This window comes from Nematolebias whitei, chromosome 19, assembly GCF_014905685.2.
Source record: "Nematolebias whitei isolate Nwh7 chromosome 19, NemWhi1, whole genome shotgun sequence".
Taxonomy (NCBI): Eukaryota; Metazoa; Chordata; class Actinopteri; order Cyprinodontiformes; family Rivulidae; genus Nematolebias; species Nematolebias whitei.
Window position 1 is genome coordinate 25,011,202 of NC_056516.1, and position 17,671 is coordinate 25,028,872.

At 37.2% G+C, this 17,671-nt stretch overlaps 1 protein-coding gene across 1 annotated transcript in view; it reads right to left on the reverse strand.

The window, feature by feature from the left end:
• spire1a (spire-type actin nucleation factor 1a) overlaps positions 1-17,671 on the reverse strand; it is a 40,797-nt gene that overhangs the window by 9,512 nt on the left and 13,614 nt on the right. The window contains exons 3-13 of the mRNA XM_037693387.1: positions 14,459-14,728; positions 10,731-10,856; positions 7,287-7,361; positions 7,010-7,174; positions 5,619-5,705; positions 5,148-5,283; positions 3,861-3,899; positions 3,153-3,200; positions 2,845-2,996; positions 546-627; positions 277-416 (exon numbers count right to left, since the gene is read on the reverse strand). Of these exons, the coding sequence (XP_037549315.1) occupies positions 277-416; positions 546-627; positions 2,845-2,996; positions 3,153-3,200; positions 3,861-3,899; positions 5,148-5,283; positions 5,619-5,705; positions 7,010-7,174; positions 7,287-7,361; positions 10,731-10,856; positions 14,459-14,728 (1,320 nt within the window). The remainder of the gene's footprint in view (positions 1-276; positions 417-545; positions 628-2,844; positions 2,997-3,152; positions 3,201-3,860; positions 3,900-5,147; positions 5,284-5,618; positions 5,706-7,009; positions 7,175-7,286; positions 7,362-10,730; positions 10,857-14,458; positions 14,729-17,671) is intronic.

Sequence of the window (17,671 nt, forward strand, 5' to 3'; positions counted from 1 at the left end):
AAGTTTATTAAATTATTAAATATTAAAACAGTTTAATAGCTTTTTATGACATCAATCATACATTTTGTATATAATTTTCGTCTTTTACGTGCAGCGTTTGATTCAACTTTAAGTCCTGCTTAAGTGCTGGGTCAGTGCAGTAATGACGTCTGTTAATTATAACTAATTATGTGGTTTCTTGTTATTTTTAAACAGCTGTTATGGTACAAATCTACCATTAGATCATCCAGGCATTTATAGTCAGTTTAAAATAAATACTTTCCAAAGTTTACTCACCAAAGACTGGGTGCTTTGTCTCGATAGTGGCAATGAAGGGCGAACGCTGGAGGAGGTCGCCCTCTCAGAGTGCCGCCGCTGCAGAGGCTGATGCTTCTCAGGCTGGAGGGTGGCGGACAGGGGCAGAAGCTTTTGAGGAGCTGGAGATGTAAAAAAAAAAGAAAAAAAAGTTGTATATTAAAGACAGAGATAAAAACTGGTGAATAAGTATTTTATTTCTGTGTGAAAAGAAGAGAATATTTTATTACATGTTGGAGGGTAATTCATACCTTTCTTCCCTACGATAGACTCGGGAGATGTTTTCGATTTTAAAGAAGTGGACTTAATGGAGCTGGGCGGTGTGGGCTCCTCCTATCAACCAGGATAAACAACATATTAAGAAACGTGACAAGTAGCTTAATACAGCTTTAAATGTCAAATAGCCCCTAAAAACGTTGTCAGTTTCCTCTATAAATATGAACGCGTTACTAACACGCTGGGAGTGAGGTTCTGCCTCAAGTGGAGGAGTTAAGTATCTCTGGGTTTTGTTCACGAGTGAGGGAAGAATGGAGCAAGAGATCAACACACGGATCGAAGCAGCTTCTGCAGTATTGAGGACTTTGTGCTGGTCCATTGTGGTGAAGACAGCTGTAAGTTCGCAGTTCACTGGTCGATCTACGTTCCTACCCTCACCTATGGTCACAATCTTTGGGTAGTGACTGAAGGATTGAGACTGTAGATTTAAGAGGTCAGTGTGACCGAACCTTAGAAGATAGGACGATAAGTTCAGTTAACAGAGAGGAACCGGACTAGAGTCTGTCGGGAATTTTGGTTAAGGTTTATGGATGTTTATCACTAGCTAATGTTAAACTAATAAGTGTGAGTTAGAGAGGTGTTTTCTCTGCTCAGAGAGGAGCCTGCAGGCGCACGGAGGTTCGTCTGATAAACTCCGAGGCCTTCTCCGAGTCTGTAAGCTGGAAAGCCGAGGTCGTCTCGACTGATAAGCGTGTATTATAAAGCACTTCCTGCCTCACTGTCCGGCGCAGATTCTCACTGACGAGGCTCATGTAACTTTGTACATCTGTGAAAGCCTTTTCGTGACCAACTACCCTTGCAAGTAAAGACTGGTTAAAATCTTCTTGTTTCCTCAGAGTGGCTTATTTGAGTAAGCAGATGATGAAGGATATTTATTTTATCCAACAGAGTCACTGCTCCTCCACATTGAGAGGAACCAGTTGAGGTGGTTTAGGCATCTGGGAAAGGTGCCCCCTGGAATCTTCCCTGTGTTTTGGTCATGTCCAACTGGGAGAAAACACTGGGAATACTCAGACTATGTCCCTCGGCTGACTTGGGAACGTCTTGGAATCCGCCCAGAAGAGCTGGAAGAGGTGGCTCTGAAAGGAGATGGGCCTCCCAGATCAGGCTGTTGGCCCTGTGACCCGACTCCAGAACATGTGAAAATTACCGTATGTTTTTGGCTATAAAGCGCACTGAAAATCCTTTAATTTTCTCAAAAATTGACAGTGAGCCTTATAATCAGGTGCGCCTTATGTATAGGCCTGTCACAATAAATAATAAATCAATTCATCGCATGATAAATGAAAATTATCAACCTCGTTTTCATTATTAGCTTCATTGTTTCTTCATATTTCTCTCTTTCTACTGAAGACACTGGATGACAAAAAGCTCAACTCTGGTGTTCTTCACTGACCCTTCTCTTTCTCTTTAAAATCCATTTTAACCGTCCAAAACCGCATTTTTGAATCGTTAAAAGCACAGACATAAATAATATCTATGGTTAAATGCAGCTAAGTTGAGAAGCTAAGCTATGAGCTAAGCTAACAGACTGACTTTGGGGGAAAAAACTCCATATTGTCGAAGCTCCAAAATTCACAGTTGAAACCCGTGCCTTCGTCTAAAAAGTTGTTTTTCTCTACAAAAAGAAGCTGAGAACTTGTTTACTGATTTTTTTTATTAAAAACTTTGTGTGAAAAATGCTATGCTAAAGAGCTCAAACCACACTGAGTGTCCGCCATTTTGAGAATGGAAGAGAGCCAACCCATGTCACGTCAAGGGGCCTCCCTCCCATTTTCTTAAAGAGACACGCTGCTCACTCCCTTGCTATCCATCCTTCGGTTCAAACAATCTTATACTGCCAGTGGTCAAAAAAAGGTACTACACACAAAACAAATTAACAAACAGTTCTTCTTAACTTTGACAATAATTACTAATTATTGTCGAATTTCAAACAATATTATCCTTTATCGCAATAATCTCTGAGACAATTAATCGCCCAGTAAAATTTGTTATCGTGACAGGCCTACTTATGTATTAATTCTGGTTGTGCTTACTGACCTCGAACCGATTTTATGTGATTATTGTGAATGAGTTGAATAAATTTTGACTTATCTGACTGTTTTGTTTTGCTTAATGCGCCTTATAATACGAAAAATACAGCAGTTGATGGATTGATGGACGGATGGATGGACGGACAGACAGATTTTAACAAGGTGTTTACGTTTGAGCTCATTTTATTTTCTAGCGAGCAAATAAATTCCAGAGCAGTTACGAAGGACTCAGACAACTTACATCGGACCCGGAGCTGTCCAGCTCGGCCAGCGTGGGTGCTTTGAGCAGCCTCTTCCTCTGGCTCAGCGGCTGCGCTCTGTGAGGTGTTTCTACGGGACCGCTGGCCAGAGACTGGGTGCTGCCAACAAACTTCCTCTGTCCATCAGGGGAGTCTGTGGGTCAAAACTGAATCAATCAGCTGAGGGGTAACTTCAAGCACCACAGATTAAAACAAACCCCGAACACACGTTTATGTTACAGATTTGCTTCACTGCTATGTTAATGAATGCAATCAGTTACAGCGAGACACTGATTGATTCGTACTTTACCTGAACCACGGAACAAGTCCTGAGGGGTGCTGATGCTCTTCCCTGCTCCTGAAGACAAATTAAGAGAAAATACCTTCAACTGGAGCAAGCAGAGAATATTAACTCCTAATGTTAGACTAAAGAGCTGCCGAGAGGGTTTAACATCAGGAAGCATCTGTAGCACCCGTTGTAGTGCTCTATAGTCAAACATAAAGAAGTTGTGTGTAGCTGGAAGCACAGAGGGAGAGGTATGTGAAGGAGAGTGCCATAGAAGTAGAAAAACACAATGAGTGCAGCCACAGCGCAAAACATTTTCATAATTATCTTCCAAAGGTTAAAGCTGCATTCAAACAATCAGCCATTGAGCTGTACGTGAGGTAGATTATCAACATTACGTAATTTCTCAAACTCATAGGGCGGATTAGACTGAGGGGTGAATTGTAATCTCATATTGTGAATCCCTCTCAGTGGTTAAAAACTGCTTTAACCAACAAAAACTGAGAAAATCTACAGCAAAATGTCAAACATGAGATTAGGCTGCGCTGTGTTGACCCATGTTGTTCTCCGGCTCTTATACGTGTTTTTATCACGACCTCTGTGTGACAGCAGTGCGCCTTACACAACCATACAAGACAACACGGGGCAGAATGATCAACTCAGGGAGAAGCAGGAGCCAACTCTCTAAATGAGCGGCTTTAATGAGAACACAGCAGGTGTCGTGAAATTTACCTGATGAGTCAAAGCTGCAAGACATGCTAAGTCGCATGACTGACAGAAATGGGCAAGTTAGGAGAGAAAAAAAAGAAAATGAAAGCAAATGGAGGAAAACGTTATAATGAATGATGAGAATTAATTATTAGTAGAACAAACTATAACAACTGGGTTCTGTAATTGATATCAGCTTCCTGAATCTGTTTTAGACCAGTGGTTCTCAAACTAGGGTCTACAGGGGTCCGCAAGCCTGTGTTTGGGGGTCAGCAAAAAAAAAATATATATATTTTTTTGTTTGTTTGTTTGTTTTTACAAACACGTAGATGTTTAACAACTCGTTAAAATACACCACATTGCAGGAAATCACATCTACTTTATTCAAAATTTTCTGTGGGAGGACCCCCAGACCCCACCACCCTCTATTTGCGTTCCGGCATTGATCGGTTTACAGATTAACTCCTGTTACTTGGTATGACTACTCTTATGATTCTGTTCAGTTTTAAGTAACGAGTTTTCTGTAATAATTTGAAGAAGTGACAACACATTTATTATGTTCATTGTGTGAATAGGTAAAGCTTTAAAGTGGTTTTTGATGCTGTTCATTTTCTCAAAACTGTCATTTTTGGCAGTTGAAATTAAAAATGTTAATTAATTGTGTCTTGAATGAAAAATACACCATGTTTAAAAGTATAAACGTTGTATTAACACTTTTAAAGAACAGGTCTTAAGTATTTATGTTACACAAATATTTCCAGTGCATTAAAGAGACAAATTGAAGAAAATGATTTAATTAACATGAGGGTTATGAGGGGGTCCCTGAACCCAAAAAGTTTGAGAACCCTTGTTTTAGACAACCGTGCAATCAAAAATTTAAAAATAATTAAGTTTTAATTGAACTTTTACGGAACTGATAAGTGATGACTCCATGCTAAACTGATTTTCTAACCAGCTTCAAAAGCGGATACTTGCTAAGCAAGATGGTCAAGTTATTTTTAACAGGACATTTGTCAATCTAAGCTACTTTAATACCAGCAGTCTCTGAAATGACTAAACAAAACCCCTGCAGTCAAAAGGATTCTTGTTTGTACACCGCAACACTTATCAATAGGCAAACAGATAAAAGCTGTTGAGAGTAATAATGATGAATGTGTTTAGGGAGGGTTATTGGTTTTTGCCCAGAGTAAACAGGTTAGGCTCATACAGAGCAGCCATGCTGCAGGTTAACAGCTGTTTTCACCTAGACGGAGTGTTCTTTATGATTATTTGTCCGGCCGTAAAAATAATTTCTGTGATCACGAGTCTCACCTAGGCGGTGCCTGCGGTTCTTGCTCAAAGTGGGTGAAACTGGTCGAAGCTTCCTCTCTGCCTTGATGTCCTCGAGCAGTCGCTCGTGGAGGCTTCGAGGACGTGGAGGGTGGGGTTTCAGTTTACGGGCTGACACCTGTCGCAGCAACAGTAAAGATGAGCTCATAGTGGAGGCGAACATCAAACCCTTGTTACGGCATCAAGCCATCCAACTATTCTGCCACAGTGACAATTAATGTTTCATTATGTTCTTTATTATTCATACCCAGTCATCTCCTGTTTACAGTTCATGCCAAAGTGCTTGTAAATCAATCAAATATTGATGTTGGCGGCTGCTCTCAGCTGTAAATATAAATGTTTTTCTTTTTCTAAATGCTCCCTAGGGGACATGTTGCTCTAATGGAGTTTAAATGTCGGTTGTATTTAGGATAAAAAAGCAGCACCAGAGATGTGTGACGCTGTGTTACTTACAGGGTTTAGAGGAGGTCGTGATCGGATAAATTCAAGGATGATCTCATGTGCACTCTTCTTTAATCGTGGAGGAATGTCTCCATTCACCTGGAGAGCAATTCATATTTTAATTGACCAAAACACTTGAAGACCTTTCCCAGACACTTAAAAACAAGAGTAACCAGAGAAATTGCATTTCCTGTGAAAATGCAGTCTGAATGCTTATTGCAAAAGAAATAGCTGAAAAACAGCTGAAATTAGCTAAAAACATGCTGAAATGTAGCTGAAACAGAAGAACAAGTCTAACTTAGCAGAATAAAACAGAAAGAACTCATATTTGCTGAAACTGAATTAGGTTTAAATAAGCAGAAATGAGCACGAAAAATAGAAAATTATGTAAAAAAGCGTAAATTAACTAAAAATAGCTGAAAAGTAGCTGAAAGGGCAGAAAAAACTTAAACTATCAGAAGGAAATGAAAGGAGCTGAAATGAGCTAAAATTGTGGAATTAGCTAAAAAAGCTAAATTTAGCACAAAAAATAGCTAAATAGTAGCTGAAATATTAGAAAAAGCTGAAAGTAACAGAAAAAGGCTGAAAGAAGCATAACAAGCTGAAATTAGCATAAAAAAGTTAATTAGGCTGAAAGTAACAGAAATTACCATGAAAAACTCAAATTTATCTGAAAACAGCTGACATTAAAAAACTGCTGAAAAGTACAATAGCTAAAAAAGCAGAAAGAAGCTGAAATGACCAAAGTAAGTGCACAGTGCATGTTTTTGCTGAATTAGGCTGAAAAAAGTTTAATGAATGCAAAAAATATGGAATTAACTGAAAAGGCTAAAATTAGTATAAAAACAGCTAAATAGTAGCTGAAATACTGGTAGTAGAAAAAGCTGAAACATGTAGAAAAAGCTGAAAGGAGTATAACAAGCTGAAATTAACAGAATAAAGTTAAAAGAAGCACAAAAATATAGTTAGCAGAAATAATCTGAAAGGAGCACAAAACAGCTGAAAAAAAACATCTGAAATTAGCTGAAAAAAATGTTTGAATGTACACAAGGAAGCTGAAAGAAGCTGAAGCAGAACAAATTGTGAAAGGAGCAGTAAAAGGTTGTAAACAGATCTAAAGATATGAAGGATGTAAAATGAGCTCAATTAATTTTCTATGAGAAAAAAAGTCTAAAACGGCTAAATATTTCAAAAAGCTAAAGTTGCACCAATATCAAAAGTCATGGCAGGATTGTCCTGAAAGAGAAGAGCATTTTGATCTATGATTTGTTGAAACAACACAAAAATTGTGGAACGAGAAAAACGCCGAAAAATGGATCTCAATAGTGTGAATGCTTTGTAAACATTCACACTATTATTTGAACCAAAAATTCCCCTTTTAGTGCTCGCACTTGTGACCTCACCATGACTTTTCGCAGCTTGTAACGCTTGGAGCGGATGTCATCCATCAACATTTCATACGGTGTGAGCTGGTATTCTATGGGCAGCGGGTTGTACTGACGCTCCTGTACTTTCTTTAACTTCACACCATTTCGTAGATCTCGCATCACCTGCACCCAGAAACGTGCCTGTAGGGATGATATCCAAGAAATAGCTATTGATGCGTTGTAAAAATACGCACACAGCAGGCATGTATCTGAAACATGGTCATGAGTTAAATCTAGTGGATGTTACTCTCACCCAGTCAGCATTTTCCAGTTCATTGAGGTCTTTAACAGGCTCTTCTTGGGTCTCACCTTCCATCCTGCGAAGGTTCTAGTAAATAGAAATGAAAGAAAAACATGAAGAACGAAGGAAAAGTTTACCTATTAGGATATTTAATATATACAGAAATGCACAAGCTAATACAAAACTGGGAATATGGGTAAACTTTAGATGTCTGAATGGATGGTTATTAAATCAGAGACTACAGTGTGTTCATAAAAATCTAGCAATGTTTTGTTACACTCCTTTTGATTTATTTTATGGAAGAAAAAAACACATTTTAAAGGTTTAAGTAAGTTGCACATTGGTTCGCTACCATTTAATCTCATTTTCTTGTCTTTATTTTAGTTTAACTTAATCAAACTATTAATAAAATAGATAATATTGCTTAGTGTTGTGGCTTTTAATCTGGCACCTGTTTTTCTATAAACTCCTTAAATCACTGTAATAAGGTTAAACTTTTTTCTATAAACATTTATTGTATAAGACTGTAGCATGAATCTTCCTTGATGATTTAACTACTTATACTGAACAAATCGGGTTATCACAACCATAACTCAATCAGGGCAAAAGTAAAAAATAAGATTTTCATCTGATAGTTATTTTAAAAGCTAAGTGGATGTATACACACTCCCTCCAGCTTTATTATTCTTTGTTTGAAGAGATTCTTTTTAACTAGTGCTCCTTAAAATAAACCCTAGAAACATTATTGTCAGGAGCATAATTTAATTTGCCGGCATGTTGATGAACCAACTGTTGCAAATTTACACACCAACCATTCATATTAAAACAACAGAAATCTGACAGATTTAGAATGAAAAAGCTGCCTATGACTTCATCCATTAATATTTTTGTGCATTTTTAGTTCATAATTTTAATTGAAAAAATAAATAAATCAGTCCATATTAGAGGACTGTTGTTCAAAACAAGTTGTCACAAAAAAACTAGAGAAATTGCATTTCCTGCAAAAATTAAGTGTGAACGTTTATTGCTGAAGAACTTGCTGAAAAACAGCTGAATTTAGCTATAAAAAAAAGATGAATTTTTAATATAATAATTTTAGCTGAAAATGAAGAATAAGCCTAAATTAGGAGAAGAAAGAAGAAATAACACATATTTGCTGAATTAGGTAAATAAGCAGAAAAGAGCACAGGAATTATGAAATTACTGTAGCTAAAAAGAAGAAGATGAAATTAGCAACAAAAAAAGCACTAAATAGTAGCTGAAAAGGTAGAAAGAAGTTTAAACTACCAGAAGGAAGAGGAAAAAGCTGAAATAAGCTAAAAAAAAAAAAAAAAAGTGGAATTAGCTTAAAAAGCTCAAAATAGCATAAAACAGCTAAAAGCTGAAATAACTGAAACTAGCAGAAAGGAGGTGGAGTCTCAGTCATCCAGGACATGATAAATTCAAAAAACGTTCAATACAAAAACAACTGGGCTTTATTTGTAACAGAAGACGTTTCGCTCCTCATCCGAGGAGCTTTCTCAATTCACTGAGCAGAGAGTGAGGGGTTCAGGTTATAAGGCTGAGTGAGATAAGATCTCTACAGACCTCTACATTGGAAAAACTAAACAGCCTCTTCACAGACGCATGGCTCAACACAGGAGAGCCAGCTCCTCAGGACAAGACTCAGCTGTTCACCTCCACCTCACAGATAAGGGACACTTAGAGAAAGCTCCTCAGATGAGGAGCAAAACGTCTTCTGTTACAAATAAAGTCCAGTTGTTTTTGTATTGAACGTTTTTTGAATTTAGCAGAAAGGAGATGAAAGGAGCATAACATGCTGGAATTACCGGTAGTAGAAAGAAGTTAATTAGGCTGAAAGTAGCAGAAGTTCCCACAGAAAATTTAGCGTATCTGAAAACAGCTGAAATTAGCTAAAACTGCTAAACATAAAAAGGCAGCTGAAAAAGGTAGACAAGCTTAAATTATCAGAATAAAGCAGAAAGAACAAGTTTGCTGAAAGAAGCAGAAATGAGTACAAAAAATGCGAAAATTATCTGAAAAAAGCTGAAATTAGCAAAAAACAACTGAAAAGTAGCTTTAAAAAAGCATAAAGAAGCTTAAATTGCAGGACTGAAGAGACATTTTTTACTGAATTTGCCTGACTAAAGTTGAAATGAGTGCAAAAAATGTGTAATTAACTAAAAAAGCTTAAATTAGCATAAAACAGCTAAAAGTAACTGAAATAGCAGAAAAAGCTGAAACTTGCAGAAAAAAGCTGAAAGGAGCATAACAAGCTGAAATGACCAGAAATAAGTTAGAAGAAGCACAAAAATGTTGTAGTTAGCAGAAAGAATCTGAAATGAGCACAAAACATTTGAAAAAAACAGCTGAAAGTAGCTGAAAAAAAGTTAAAATTTGCAAAGGGAAGTTGAAAGAAGCTGAACCAGAACAAAATGTGAAAGGAGCAGTAAAAGGTTGTAAACGGCTCTAAAGATTTGAAGGATGTAAAATGAGCTCCATTCATTTTCTATGAGGAAAAAGTGGCAGAAAAGGCTAAATATTTCAAAAAGCTAAAGTTCCACCAATACGAAAAGTCTATTCTCTATTCACTATTCTCCTGAACGTTTTGATATATGCTTTGTTGAAATAGCACAAAAATTGTGGAATGAGAAAAGATGCTGAAAACGTATGGAAGAAAAATGGATCACAATAGTGTGAACGCTTCATAAACATTCACACAATAAGTCTAATTGTATGAAGCTGCTCCAGTAAAAACACCCTTCTTATGGAAGATCAATCAACCTTTATTTATACAGGTAAATCCCATTGAGCCTCGAGGACTCATTTACAAGAGAGACCTGATTTCAACAAAGAAAGATGACAACAATGGACAACAGCAACAACAATAAACAGTTATAAGAAAAGCATACTACAGTTTTTTTTTAGTTTTTTTTTTTATCACATCCAACCAGGATTAAGACTTGGGACACTGCTGTGAATGAACTTTATCCTGGACTGACAAATTGTTCTATACATCACTTACTTTGTGGACCATTTTGTTTACTGAAACAACAGTACATTTTCCCCAGCAAGTCTGTTATCTTTATAAATCTAAATCAGCTCTTTACAGTAAACCCACAGATCAAGTCAGAGTGACAAGTGATAAGAGAGTTTGGTACATTCCTACTCTTACTTTTTCGTCCCTTCGACAACTTTCGGTTTGTTTTTGTCGGACCAGTTTGTGACGTGCAATTGAGGATGATGCATGCAAAGCGCCAAACTTTGGGAATGTACTGCAAACATGAGTGACGGTGTGTGCAGAAGTTAATTAGTCACCATGAGTATTCATCGTTTTACTCTAGTTTGGTTAAAAACCATACCATGTGCAAGTCTGCAGACTCTTTCCACTGACTTCCTCCTAACTGGATTTGTCCTTTGAAAATGTAAAGCTGTCAAACTGAACAACTTTCTTACCTCTTTAGCACTTTTAATCTTGTCCAAGAAAGTATGTAGTTCCTTCGTCTCGGCATAGAGAGCCCGACACACAGCCTGGTAATGGTTAGGAGCATCGGATGGGCTGGGCAGGTGGGAAGAACATATCTATGAAAAAAGGGAAAAGATTTTTAAAAAATGACATTTTAGCATATATCATAAAAAGTATGTCTTCCTCAATAGTTGGGTTTTGTAAATAAATCAATAAATCTAATGCAATCAACAAATGTGCAAAAACATTCTATTGATTTCAACTGCTGTTGCATAATGTAATAGCTTTTTAATAATAAAAGTACAAACAGTCCTTCTTAGCCCATTAATGCAGCCAAATTAGACAAACTGTTTTGTCTTCGTTAACTGTCTGCTGAACCCAGAGCTTGTGCGAACATGACTTCAAGCTTCATTGTGTTCGCACGCTCTGTTGAGTGCATCTTTACACTTAAAGGACTTTTAGAGTCTAATCGGAAAATTAACCTTAAGAAAAGTCTTTCTTGGAAGTACTGGAAAATCCTGGAGAAAGAAAAAAAAAAAAACTAAAATACATTAAATATATGTTAAAAAGATTATGAATGTGCGCATAATTTTTTTTTATGCCATTCAAACCGATACTTGCCAAAAATATTTAAATAAAATAAACATAGCCATCCTGCAGTGGGGCACAGGAAAGTTATGAAAGGAGAGACTGTCAGTAATTTTGCATTAAAAGCCATAAATACCACCCGTCTGATAAATGTTGTGACATTTTAGAATGGACTAAACATAACGTCAGACGGTGCAACGCTCCTTTCCTTAAGGCCATGCTGTCAACATGGTTAAAAACACAAGACTGGAAAAAAAAATTCCACATCTTGAACCAGATGATCCAGTTGGAGAAACACGGCCTGATTATCATTTCTCAGTCACCACGTAAGGCTCTGCCCTGTGAGGTATTCAAGTGATTGTCGTGATAATAAAAGCCGCCTGCCAGACTTAATGAAGCTTTTTCAAATTATCTCAGCTGGAACAAAGAGAACCAGATGAATGGCATATTCTCATGTTTGTTTAGTGGGCTTGGCCGGGCTGACTCAGCAAACAGTGTCTTCATAGGGAGGAGGAAAAAAAAAAAGACACGTGAAAAGTGAAAGTATTCACTGCCTTCTGGACAGTATGTGTTTTTTTTGTTTAAACTAAAAATAATTATTTGCTGATTTTTTTTATTTATTTAAATGTCCTAATTCATACTTGATTCTCATACAGAAAATTTGATAACATTCTCATGATAAAACTTCATTTATCATAAGACTTAGAAATCTACCAGGTATTTTTAACAGTATCACAATTAGCAGGTTCTGGAATCAAGAAGTTGTTTTCTTGTCTGAAACGATTTAAATACTTGTAAGAGTTGGGAGCATGAAAATGGGACAACATCCAGAGATTAGACAGGAATCAGATCATCTCATCAATCCAGGTTACAGCAACGTGATGCAGTCTTCTGTAAACAGAATGACTCTTAAGAAGAATTACCTTCAAACTAGGGATGCACAATATTATCAGCATGGTAATGGTATCGGCCGATATTAGCGTTAAAGTTAAATATCGGACAACGGCCATTCCATCAAAATAACTCTCCAATATAAAAGGCGCTGTTTTTGTATGACAACCCAGTGACAAGGATGCCTGCAGCAGCAGCACAACGTGATGACATCACACGCCTGATCTCACGATGGAGAGGAAAATTCAAAATGTCGGCGGTGTGGAAGGTTCTTTTTCGTTGGTGAGGATGTCGGATTCCAAATTTGGACTACGTTGAGCCTCGCTACATCGTCCACTGTCGGAGATATTTTTCTGACAAAACCTTATCCGAGTTACAAGCCGTCATTTCCAACGTCATTGAGAAACTAACAGCCGATAGCACTTGGGTGAGTTTTACCACAGACATTTGAGCGTCAAGTGTTAGCCCCGTTAGCATGATTAGTCTAACGATACAATGGATAGACAAACACTTTGAACTTAAAAAGTCTGTCCTTCATGCACAAGAGTGCAGAGGATCTCACACTGCAGCTAGGAACCTGGAACAAGCCTCCACAAGTGAGACAGCATCACAGGTGACTAATGCTAATAAATAACATTTAACACTTTTCATTTAATATAAGTTAAAGTGCTATGCATATCATATGGCTGTTACTGAATATATGTCACCAGCTCTTGTAGCAAATGAGCCTAAATAAGAGGGCTATGTTCTGAAAAAAGGAAAGTATATAAAATATCAGTATTGGTATCGGTTATCGGTCAAATAAGTTAACATATCGGCATTTCGAATATTGGCCAAAAATCCAATATTGTGCATCCCTACTGCAAACAAACCAAACATTTATTTTATATGGAGTTCATTAAATGGAAGGAAAAGGCTCTGAGGATTTCAACGTGTTTACTTGGCTTTAATTTGAAGTCTTACTCAGAGACTACTGGGGGACATTAAAATGTGACAGCCTCCAACAGGGGGATAAGTTTGCAGCTGAGGTGGTAATTATGTGCTACTGTGCTGCTTTGTGGACAAACCTAATCTTAAAAAAAAATGAGAAAAAGTATTTATAGCTTGGCAGACTAACAAAGGCAGAAAACGGAAACAAAATGTTGAAGCATAAAGCATGCTGCATAAAATGTCAACGATTGCTTTTGCTCCCCAATTCAGTTTGTCACGGTTTGAAAGATGAGTTTAACAAAGATTTGTGCACACAAGCGCATCAAGAAACCATTAGAGTCATTATACAGAGAGGAGTGTGAAGATTCCCACCCACAGAAACAGGCAATTTCTCATGAGTCACATATGATGCATACTTCATAAAATCTAGATTCATGTATGTGTTTACTTAACCCACACGTTTTAATCAGGTCTCTTGTAAATGAGTCCTCGAGGCTCAATGGGATTAACCTGTCTAAATAAAGGCTGAATGAATTTTAGAAGCACTTGAACACTTGACCAGTTTTATTTACTCAATTTAACAATCTGCATTGTGGTCACTTGTCACCAAGTGTTGCCGCTTTAAAAATTCTTCTAAGCCGACACATTTTTGTGTTGCAAGATGTTTTCTTATGCGTTACAAGACGTAGCTTGAACAAAACAACACCACCTGCACGAAGGCAGGGAATTTCCGCTTGCAATTCAATTCACAGAAAGGTGAAATCAGATGTTTTCCGTAGACCATTAGAGGACCCAACCCCAGAGCCGTACATCTAAATTTAATATGAGTAACATACAAAATGAGCACAGTTGTACGACTTAACATGCTTCATTTATGGCTAATTACACGTTTTATCCAAAGATGTTCAACAACTTCTAAGCTTAAATAGGTTAATTTAGAGGTACTGAAGGGTCCTGTCAAAATACCAAGACAGGAACAGACATCAGTCAAGCAAGCTGCCATTCTTATCATTATCTTTCTGTTGTGCTATTTTCAGTATGAGCGTAGCAAAGGTTGGTCTAAAGGTTTGCAAATATTCTGGTGAGAAATGTAGGCCAAACCAGATTAGCCTATTTAAGGGTATCCATTCACTAACTGAGGGAGTATTTGCAGAGTCACTATTCATATAAAAGCCTAAATAAAAGTTATTTTACACAACACTTCTAAATGTACAACTTTTAGAAACATGTTTTTGGAGGTTTCCTGAGTTCAACCAGCAGAGAGGGATCATCTTTTATAAACGAGCCCCCATCCACACCTCTAACTTACCCCGAGGATGTCAAGATAACTCTGGATTCGGCTGATTGTGCTGGCAGAGGTAACGGCGACGAGCTCCCCTTCCCCTTCTTCTTCCTCACACTCGTCCTCTTCCTCTGTGGCCTCGTAGCCCTCATCGGGACAGGAGTCGCTCTCCGTTTCCTCCATGTTGGTCATCATGTCGATCAGGCGCTCCAGCGGGGGACTGAGCTCTCGCTCTTCATTCTCCTTGAGGCCATAATCCAGAGCTTTGTAGATCATGACTCCCAGCGAGTCAATAACCTGCAGGAAAATAAAGAATTATTTTATTGAAATGGAAAACAAAGCACATTTAGGGAGTTTGGTTTAAAAGTCTATGCTTCTTTTAATTAATGTTCTCTTTTTTGGTATTGATGTATTTTGCGTACATATACGTAAACCCATACGATTGCAAAAATATAATGTTTTTATTTATATTGTTCAAAAACATTATTGTCCTCCATCTTTTTAGGAGGGTAATATGGCTCCCAAAAAGACTGGATCTTTGATTGGCTCGTTAGATGCACATCTATTTAATTCAGTTTATTTCAATTCAGTTTATTTATATAGCACCAAGTCACAACACAAGTCGTCTCAGGGCACTGAACAGAAACATTCATATATATATATATATATATATATATATATATATATAAATTCAACTATTAACATTATTAAGGTAAGGTAGCAAGTGATTAACATTCTGAGTCAACCCAATTCAAGATGGCCGCCACTTGAACGTAAATCAATTCAATTTTTGAAAAAGTCTATTTTTAAATTTTTGAGCTAAAATTGAGTGTGGTAGTAACCGAGACTGATCCTTAACATATTCTGAGTGCTAACCAACTGCACTACTGTACATCTTTGTATAAAATGTTTTCGTTAACTATTTGAAGTAAACTGTGTCTGTTAGCAAAACATCTTAAGAACCACAGGAAAGATGCTAATGGAACTTTCATGAAATAATAATTTTACGCATTTACAACTAATTAAATTTCAAAGTCAATCTAAATCCAAACGCTCACGTGAGTTAATACAAATATAGCAAAAAAACAAAAACAGCTATAACTCACAGTCACTTTTAAAGATACTGTGATCAAATTTGAAGTGGTAGTAGCTGAGAGTCATTCACAACACATACTCTGAGCATGGACTCTCACTTTATCACGGAACGTTATTCTCAAGGTCTGACCCAAATGGCTCCAACTCTGTCAATTTCCAGTTTATGATCTTAATCTAAAACTCTGGCATGAAAAAGTGGGTGATGTTCATGTTTTTAAGGAATGCCAAGTCTTTAAATGAAATGTGTTTTTGCTGTGAAGTATACAAATACTTCATCTTTCCAGGTAACGGAACACAGTTTAAAATTTAGCCCTTGTTGCTCGGAGATTAGCAACACCAGAACACCCTCATGGAACAGTTTGTCTGACAACATCTAAAACAAACAAAACTCATCTGAACAGACAAGTTGAGATCACGTGAAACGAGGCCACCATGTTCAAACAGCGTGATTATTACACGCACTTCACTGCTGCTTCCTCAAATTAATCAGTGACCCATACTTGGGCAGCCTCTTTAAATATCTTTAGCCACCGCAACAGAGCAACTGGACAAAGCTCGACGTTGAGAAGTCTGATCGCTACAGGGAAGAATGAGTTTTTCAGTCTGTTCGTCCTACATCTGGGCTGCAGATACCTGCATCCGGATGGAAGCAACCTGAACTCACCATGGAGTGGATGATCAGGATCTGCCAGAATCAACCTGGCCTTGTTCACTGACCTCACCTTGTGTAGGTCAGTGAGGTTCTGTAGGGCTATGCCAGAAGTTTTGCTGCACATCCTGACAATCCCTGAGAGTCTGTTCCTGTTTTTGCATGTTAAAAGTCCGAACTGCAGACGCCACAACGCTCAGTTTGGGTTTGGGGGTTCTGTTCGTGGGATGGTCCAGCCTCTGTCTGAGGGGCCTGTTGGGTTTAAAATGTACTGACCGGGATGTCAAACTTTGTGTTTGATTAGAAGCGTCCATGGTGAGTTAAATAAACCGTATTTTAATCTCTTACGAAAAGGATAAATAACATTTAAGCTCGTTTATTTCCTTCTAATTCTATTTTGATCCGTCAATCTTGTCAATAACTTTTAATAATTATTACAAATAATCCAAATTTTAACTTTGAAGCTCTTTATATCCTTTAAGACACAGACACATTTCTGCACAAACTAAACTTAAAATATATTCATGCTTAAGCCAATAAGATTTACTGCTTGCTTATTTATTACAACTTTGCTTATTTATATGTTTTTTTCTTGTAAAAAAATAACCATAAGCTGAAAACTGACCAAGTACATCAAAGCTGACGCAATTACAATAAGGTTTCATGCTGCCTTGGTAATTGATGCTAAAATAATTATTTGAATGTTTTGGTTCTTTTATTTTTACTTTTCGTCATGAAATCTATATATATAAAACTAGAGTTAGAAGGAGGAGTATATATAAGAACTAATTATTGTGAAAATGTTTAATACTTGCAGGAATGTAGGGAAATAAAATGTTAAACACTCAAACTGATCCAGCACTTTCTGACCCTGCTTTAGTGTGCTGTTATCATGTATCCACCATCGCCAAGTGCAGCTGATAATCCTGTTCCAGGGCTAAAACAAATATCCTACTCCTTACTGCCTTATTATGTAACATTATAATCCATCTGTAGAACATCATGACACGTAGTGGGAAGTGAACGAGGGGAATGATAGACTGACGTACAGTAATGGGAATTTCATTCATCAGCCACAGCGATGTAGAGGTACAAAACTGTTTTAAACCAACAATTTAAGGAGCTAAACTTATAATCTTTTTAAATGATTTTTCACAATAGTTCTCCACATTTTCAGAATTCAGCTTCAAATGGACTTCAAGTTTAAGATTTATACTACTGACTGGCAAGTTGTGAACAGATTTAGTTGCTGGTTAAGTCGAAGTATAGCCAATATAAACCCCTTATTGTTTTACGGAAGGCAAGTAAATCATTAAAGTACAAAAATAACCTGGTTTGTTATTAATTGCTAGAACACTGAATCTTACATAATCACAACCCAAATGATTAAAAACCTATAGGTCACATGAACAATGCGTCATTATCCTAACGGTGTTGTAACTTTCCATCTGTGAAGAAATTCGTCCAAAGGAATGGGGAAAGGACAACTTCCCAGA